This window comes from Mandrillus leucophaeus, unplaced genomic scaffold, assembly GCF_000951045.1.
Source record: "Mandrillus leucophaeus isolate KB7577 unplaced genomic scaffold, Mleu.le_1.0 Scaffold421, whole genome shotgun sequence".
NCBI lineage: Eukaryota > Metazoa > Chordata > Mammalia > Primates > Cercopithecidae > Mandrillus > Mandrillus leucophaeus.
The window spans coordinates 294,876-303,761 of record NW_012104488.1 but is presented as its reverse complement, the minus strand read 5'-3'; the positions used below and the strand labels follow the sequence as shown (position 1 = coordinate 303,761).

Here is an 8,886-nt window from a genome sequence, read left to right as displayed (position 1 = left end):
ACAATTTCCCTACATAATCTCAGTTGTACGGGGTATTCTCTTTAATCTTTAGTACACGTTACATTGATAGCTGAAAGTAGCTGCAGTTTTTATTTTTTAAAAGTTCGAGCAAAGATGTACATATTTCCATGTCTTCACTCATTCAACGTTTTCCCTTGTGTAGATTTTTTTTGGCATCTATTAAAGTTTTGAGATTTTCCTCTTTCATTTCCTTTTCTGTAGTGAAGCTCTTTGTGAACTGCAAAGAGAAGAAACTAGAATGAAAATTGTGCCTCTAGCTGTGTTTGTTACTTGGGCTTTTTTTTTTTTTTTTTTTTTTCCACAGCCACTTTCAGAAAGACTTAAAAGGCATTACCGATGCCTTTGTTTGTAAACCTCACCTTACTCTGAAATAATTGGTGTAGATCAAAAGAAGTAGAGGGATGCGTGCAGAGTGATCGATCAGCTGATAACCATTTTTCCTTTCATTTAGCCAACATAGTCGCTTTCACATTAGAAAGATCACACACAAGGTTTATTTTCTCCTGATAGGCAGCCAGCTCCATTTTGGTGGGAAGATGGGAGGGGAAAACCTTATCTTCAGAGTGGAATGGCAATCAATGAAAAGCACTGTCTGTTTGCTCTAAGGAATGGAGTGGAATATAGCGGGGAAGGGAGGCGGAGAAGGGATATTTGTTTTTCCTTAGGTGGTTATAATTAAAACCTTCCACCCAATTGCTCCGTGAACCAGAAAAAGGTATTTGTGAAGTGTGTGTGTTTTTTAGAACATCACAAAGGAACCTTGCAGCCCTCTGATTAGAAAACTTGCTCTCCAGCGGCACCTTGTGGGAAGTGAGTTATCCTGCAAGTTGGATGTTTAGTTTTAGGATTAAACTGAATAGCCTCTGGTAGTTGTGCACTTCCTACCCGTTACCTACTTCCCCTCCTAAAACAGCGAGGAATTTGTGAAGAATTATGTCAGCGATAGAATTTATGTGTAACAGTCCCTAGACTGTAAGCTGTATTTCCATGTACATATTCCAGGGTTGTGCATCAAACTAAGTAGCTGTATTGATTGTTAATGTTGCTTCATTAATCTGTGGAATTTTTAAGATCACTCATTCAAGAAAGCACTAATTTATGGCTTTAATTTTTTATTTTCAAGGTGGAAACAAAGTAACCAACCAGCATTTTCGTCTGAATTGGGCATGGATCTCCTTTGAAAAGGAATATTACCTGATCAATGAGGACTCCAAATTTCTAGATGTTGTTCTTAAACGTAGAGGCTACTTGGGAGAAACTTCTTTTATAAGTAAGTTTAATTTTTTGTTTCTGTCTCAAAATTTTATTTTTCTAGCAAACGTTTATAATTCTTCTACAGTGATTAAAATATCAGTTTAGTTCACTGATCTAGTTTTCAAGCTTAAAGATTTAAAAGTTATCTAACTGCTAAAGAAACAAGCAACAGGTTTGTGTCAAGGTACTTATCTCTTCAACCCTTCTATGTACATGTGATCTTTTTCTGATATAAAAATCAGCAGGAACAATAAGTTATGAAATAAAAATAAACGTCACTGGATCTTAGAATGAGCTTAGGCAAATCTGTAATTTATCCATAAGATAAAAGTCTTCTGAAACATGAGTGTCGTGTCCTCTCTTTGTAACCAGCAGTAAATTGTTAAATACTAATCATTTTCCTCTGCTTTACTTCGTTTAAATAAAACTGAGAGTCAAAAGCAAACGAATGAAACCTTTTTTCAACTCCAAGTTCATATTTGATTTTCATAGAAGCATAAAATAAAGTTGGCAGTATATTGGTACTTTTAAGCAGCAATATGGTTGGCATAAAATATTTAATATGTTGATAAAAATGGCAGCACCTGAAGCAATTATATTGGTTTTGGTACCATATATTTTATAGACATCTAGGCCAATGGAATTTGCATGGGATAAAAAAATATTTCTCCTGGCTAACACGGTGAAACCCCGTCTCTACTAAAAAAAAAAAAATACAAAAAACTAGCCGGGCGTGGTGACGGGCGCCTGTAGTCCCAGATTCTCGGGAGGCTGAGACAGGAGAATGGCCTAAACCCGGGAGGCGGAGCTGGCAGTGCTCCAGCCTGGGCGACAGAGCCAGACTCCGTCTCAAAAAAAAAAAAGAAGATTTCAATGAGTGAGATTATCAACTAAGGTAGGAATCTAGGAAAATGTTGGCAAAGTAAAAAGTTAGTAAACCTATACTTGTCTCCAAATGACTATTTTGAAATTTTACCGGGTCCATGAACTTAAAGAGCCTTAAACAGTAGACCTCTGTGCACAGAAATACACATCCTGCCACCCCCAACATCCCTCCCCAACACCCACAACCCTGCTGTACTTTTGCTGCAGCCAACACCCCACCACTCTTTTTGATTTCCCCTGACATGTTTTGAATCTGAATATTAATTATCCCTCACTTTAAAAATTCTTTTTTTTTTCCTCTTAACTTTAGAAGGCCGGGTTTTCACAAGACACTTTCCCTGTCTTTGAGGTTGCTCTGGCTGCAGGGGGGGGCTGGTCTCCCCACAGCCTCACCCTCAGCCTCTGCTTCCATCTTAGGCATGAGCCTCCACCTGGCTGGCTTCTCATGCTTTGTATTTAGCCTAGGATATTCTGAGTGCTCTCAGTGCGCTCTCGTTTAGGGACACATTGTCTGCGCACATGTACACATCCCGTCTTATCATCAGGAACCAGTTGATCTTAACTCTGCTTTTTACCTGAACATATAGCAAATAAATCATAGGGAAAATCATAACTAAAAAGCAGAGCACCTTACCAATTATTAAGAATAGGTTTATCTATTTTTTATCTGAGTTCCCACTCCTGGTGAGTTTATTTAATTTTTCACTCACAACAGGCCCCTGGATAGCACTGGGAAAGTTAACAATAGAAAAAGATTTTAAAAAAAATTTTTTTTTGCGTTTTTTTTCTCCACCGCCTCTTTTTTCTTAAGCTGGATGCTAAAATGTCAAACAAGAGCTCTTTTTGTTGTATTTTTTTCAATGAACTATTATTTTCTATGAATATGGGAATACCAGCAGTTCTACAAAGACTCATAGGCTTTACTTGGTTTACTTCACATGGTTACTTAGTAACCTGGATGACAGAAAGTTGGGAAGCTTTCTGTGTGTGGCCCATATCCTCATTCATTGAAGATGGTAACAGAATTCATGCTAGGACCTGGAGTGGAAATCAGATTAAAATGAAGGGTAGCCTCATACAAGTTCTACAGTGAATACATTGCTTCTAACTGTTCCCATACAACCTCTACTTTTATTTATGGACGTTTAGAATGACATAGATTGCATTATAGCAAAAGACAGAGTATCACTTGAGTACAGCTAAGAAATCATGAATTACATGAAATTTGTAGATGTATATTCTCAAAGATTATTATTCATTTTATAACCACTAAAATCACTAATAAACTAAATATGTATTTATATTCCACATTAGTATTTGCATTTCAAAGCTCTTATTGCTACCAGTTATTGAGTATTTATTAAAGGCAAGGTACTTCATACGTACCTTAAGCACTTGATCTATCTCTTTTACACCCTGTATCAATTCTTTATTCCCTGACTCAACAAATGTTTTACTGAGTACTCATTATATACCAGGGACTTTGTTAGGTAGTGAACTATGAAGAAACAATGATAGCTAATGTTTACTGGATTATTTGCTGGGCCTACTTCCCAATACCCTACCTAAGTCAACTCCATGAGAAGAGTACCATGAGATGAGAAAATAGAGGGGCTGTGATATGTCCAAAGTTAGCCAACTAGTAAGGGGCAGGGCTGAGATTTGGCAAAAGGCCCATGTTCTTAACCACTGCACCATAGTGCTTCATAAATCCTTCACTAAGATAAGTTAATAACTTGCCTGCAATCCCACAACTGTTTTGTGGCCGGGATGGGATATAAAATCTATTCTCTCATTCCACAAATACCCTGTTTAACCACTTTGTTATTTTTCTATGTCAGAGGAAAAGATCCAATTGCAGTTTCATTTAATAACAAAAGTAAAAAAAAAATAGGTGTTTTTAGCAGCAACAATTGGGATATGGTATTGCAACTCATTTAATATCAGATGGCTTGACTATCATGTAGGAAGGAGGACTAGTTGGAACTAGCAGACATTCCTTGTATCATACTTACTCAATTTTTGTTTTTAACTCTCCTTTGAAACTAAAAATAATAATAATAATGCATTGCTGATGAAAGAAAACAAAACAGAAAAGTGAGCAGTAGCTATCAGAGGCAGACTAACAGATTTTTGCTGGTCATGCCACTGGGGATAGATGGGTCAGTGAGCAGCATGTGTTCAGGAACCTCAGAGAGAATGATTCCTTTCATCAGCATCTTGGCAGTGAATTGTAGTGGATCCAAGAGGTGTTGACAACCAACTCTGTGTGCACGAGGAACCAGAGAGCTATCAGGAAGTCTACAGCATTCAGCAAGATATGCAGCCCTGCAATTCCTGGTTCTGTGCCCTTTTTTTCTCTTGCCATTACATAAATTGTATTTTACCTGCTACTGTAAAAGAAAAATATGATGCAATATTTATGTCAGTTATTTTTCTGAGATCTGCAAGACAGAAATATTTTAAATAAAATCTTTGTTTTCATCTTCATTTTAAGATTAAAACAGCAGTCACTGATATATTCCTATATATAGATACCTATTCAAATGACTCTTATGTAAGCATTATGAAGGCAAGGGTTTCTGTCTGTTTTGTTCTCTGATACAGCCCCAGCACACAGAACAGAGGCTGGCATGGAATAAGAACTCAATGAATACTTGTGGTTGAATGGATCTTATTTAGCCCAGTTTCATTTCTAGTTTGAAAAACAAAATGAATTGTTTTTAAAAATATAATTTTTGATTAAATGCAAAATTTTCCAAATAACTTATTTTCAAGATTTAAAAAACCTAGGTCACAAGACTTTATTTTTTCCTCTTTTGTTTATTTATTTATGTATTCATGTATTTTTAATTTTTGAAGCAGGGTCTCACTCACCTAGGCTGGAGCACAGTGGCATAATCACAACTCACTACAGTCTTGACCTCCTAGGGCTCAGGTGATCCTTCCACCTCAGCCTCCCCAGTAGCGAGGACTATAGGCATGTGCCACCACACCCAGCTAATTTTTGTCTTTTTTGTAGAAATGGGGTTTCACCATGTTTCCCAGGATGGTCTGGAACTCCTGGGCTCAAGTAATCCACCCACCTCGCCCTTCCAAACTGTTGGGATGACAATCCTGAGTCACCATGCCCAGCCTTATTTTTCCCTCTTTTATATCTGTCTGTCTTACCAACTTCTCTGAAAATGCCCAGGTTTAGAGAAATATATTTGAAAATTATTGTATTCACTTGACTCATTAAGAGGCTCTGATTCTGTATTTAAGGATACAGAAGTCCAAGTACCATTGCCATTTTATAATTTTTCTATGACATTAAATGTTTTCACTGCTTTTGGATAATGTACCCTATAGTTTGAGTACCTGGCATGGTAATAATGAAGATCATCTTGCCATGTAGTTAGAGACCCAGAGATCCTTCAACCTTCCCAGCTAACTGAAATTGACCTTGAATGAACTACCAGAGTAAGCCAAGCATACTGCTCATAATAACCATATATATTTAGCTCTCCAATTCTGTTTATTTAATTTCATGGAATTCTGGGGTGTTCCAGAAAGAAAAAATTGTCAGTGACCATGCTGAAAAACAGTGAATTACATTTTTTAAAGGACCCTAGTTCTATTAAGTGCTTAGAGAATACTATCACTTTTTATTATTCCACTTGACCATTTATGACTTAGATTGTGAGTCAGAGAATTCTTTCATGGAGGAGTTTCTTATTGGCTTATATTTTATAGTTAAAGAATGTTTCTTTTTTTTTTTTTAATAATATCCAGCAACACATGCAAAAGTAAATGTGAAGAGTTTTAAGATTGCATAAACTTGTAGGGGTAAGGATATTGTACAATGTGGATATACATTTACTTGGTCTTGTTTGACAAGAAGTTCTAATCCAAATGTAGCTCAAAGCATAGATAGCAAAACCATAATTGAGGCAAAAGCAGAACAGAATCACAAACTACCCAACACCTGCAGTGAACCACTTTCACCATCAGACCCATTCCCAGTTTTCCATTTCATGAGGTCAAAGCAGGATCAACTTTGCTTTTCAGGATAAAATGACATGCAAAAAAGTAACAAGGAAAATCTTAATAATCCGAGGGCAAATGAAGCTAAGAAAATGATATTATGTTTCTGTAAAGGTATTGGCACAAGAGATGGGATTGCAGAAAAAGACAGAGACTTCAAGGGCAAAGCACAGAAACAAGTGCAGTTCAACCCAGGCCAGACCAGGGCCACATGGCGAGTGCGGATCCTGAGTGATGGGGAGCATGAGCAGTCTGAAACCTTTCAGGTGGTCCTCTCAGAGCCTGTGCTGGCTGCCCTGGAATTCCCCACAGTGGCCACTGTCGAGATCATTGATCCAGGAGATGGTAAGAGCCATTGTCAACTGGTTTATGTTGTTGCTGTTGGGCTGCTAGGACAAAATACCTTATAGGGGTATAGCTTATAGTTTTAAATTCAATGTTAGAAATTTCCATAGAGAGAATCTTCTAGATGAATGATTCCTTATTCTCAGATATGCTGACAGGAAGAGGGAAACTAAAAAGTAATAAAAGATGCTATATATACATAAAATATGTATAATATATAAGTATATATTTATATATAAATTATATTACTAGATTTTATGTGTATATAAATATAATTATATATTTTTTCCAGCTAGTACAATTTTCATATTACCAGAAAATATTTTATTATATATATAAATTATTTACATATTTATATTTAATTTTATTTATATATTATATATATGTGTGTGTATATATATAATCGTTTGTAAAGACAGGGTCTTACTATGTTGCCCAGGCTGGTGTCAAACTTCTGGCCTCAAGCTGTCCTCCCAACTCAGCTTCCCAAAGCACTGGGATTACAGGTATGAGCCCCTGTGCCCAGCCAGGGATGCTATATTTTTCCAAGTAAATGAACTATCCATAGAATTACCAACATGTTCTTCCTGTTATTTTAATTCTATCATTTAATACTGCTCATGTCATTTTTCTTAAATTAATTCATCACTTCTTGGAGTCCTTTAAATGTCTTAATGTATCTTTGAAACAAATGGCTTGAGTATGAGATCATTCTTGAATTAATGTGTTCCCCATATTACTTTTAATTATTCAAGATTTCTTCGTATATTTACCAGCCAAAAATTTTTATTTGGCCATATGTTTCCACATTTGTTGCATGATACCCACCCCACCCATCCCCATTTTGTAGTGAACACAGTGTTTTGAATCATTGCTGTTAATTTCTGTCAGATTACATTTTCTTGTCAATGCACACCTCGGCTGATGCTGGTAAAAGTGAACCTTAATGCTTTTGTGTGTAATTTGACCTTTTTCTTCCCCCTGTCATACTTCTACAGTCCTGGCTTGTCTTGATCTAGTCAGAAAATTTTAAAAAGAAAAAAAAAGATTGAATAGCTTTTTGAGGGCTGGCATTTATACAAACCCTGTAGAAACATCTGAAGTTAATACCCTGTCAGAAGCCAGACATGACTTTCTTTTAAACTTCCAGCCTACTTTATTTTGTCAATCAGAAAACTCTTAAATGGTTTGCAAAGATACAATCTACAGAGTACATGAAATAGAGACCTGTGTGGAAATCCCTGTGTTAAAAGACTAAGCATAATTAAAGAAAGTGAATAAGAAAACTGGAGCTCTGACATCATTTGTTTAACTAACAACTCTGCCTTTAGTTAAATATGAAGTTCAATTATGTTTGTAATTTTCATTAAAGAACAGTTGGCATTTACTTAATTTTATCTACATTATCCAGAGATAAATAATTAAACTTTCTTTTGGTCTTGAACTTTGCATATATGCTTGAAAAATAAAGCTTTTCTCTTTTAAACAAGCCCAGGTCAGCTTTAATACATATAAACTGATTCATTAGTTAAAACTGGAAGCCATTTTTTGATATTTTATTTCCTAACTAGTACAATTGCCATATTACTTGAAGAAATAAGACACTTGAATTCGTTTCTGCCTTCCTATTTATAAGCTCAGAGTGACGCTCAGCACCCATGATAGATCTAAGCAGTAGAATATTAAAAACGAAACAAAACACATACACAGCCCCCCACTTATATAATCTTTTCTTAGTGTAGGCTATGCCAAATGAAACTTTGCCATAATTTCATTTCATTTATTGATCATCTAAGTTGTTTCAGAATTTTGGAGATAAAATTCAGCCCTGTTTATTTCAAGTCATGATAATCCTTGGATAACTGACAAGTCTTCCATAATGCTTGGTATGCTCCGTGCCTTGTTGAAGACCATGGGTCTTGAAACTGTAAGACCTGAAATTGCTTCCCAACTCTATTTCTAGTTGTATGACCTAAAATAAAATAGCTTTTAATAAAGTTTCCTAATGCACAAAATCTGAAAAAGTAATAATTATCATGTTACAGCATTCCTATGAAAGAGTTCTATAAAACATAAAGCAGAATGCAAATATTCTTATTTCTAATATCATAAATCTAATGTTCGATTTCATTTTAAGAAATTGAGTCATATTTTTTCCTAACAAAGGATCACTTTCCCCACCATTTAAAAACTTTGTTTCCTTTTGTACTGTCTCTCCAGCTCTTTGCATATAAATTCACCTGCCCCAGGAGCCATTATGCCTACAAGCTCTCCCTCTGCCTATTCATTCTAGGACATGTTATGATGTTTTATTTTCATGCATTTAAAATTTGTCCAGCTCATATTTGTGCTGGG

At 35.8% G+C, this 8,886-nt stretch overlaps 1 protein-coding gene across 1 annotated transcript in view; it reads left to right on the top strand.

Annotated features, from left to right (window-relative positions):
* The window catches only part of FREM2 (FRAS1 related extracellular matrix protein 2), a 196,682-nt gene that overhangs the window by 97,905 nt on the left and 89,891 nt on the right, over positions 1-8,886 (top strand). The window contains exons 3-4 of the mRNA XM_011992971.1: positions 1,145-1,291; positions 6,301-6,531. Coding sequence (XP_011848361.1) covers positions 1,145-1,291; positions 6,301-6,531 — 378 coding nt within the window. The remainder of the gene's footprint in view (positions 1-1,144; positions 1,292-6,300; positions 6,532-8,886) is intronic.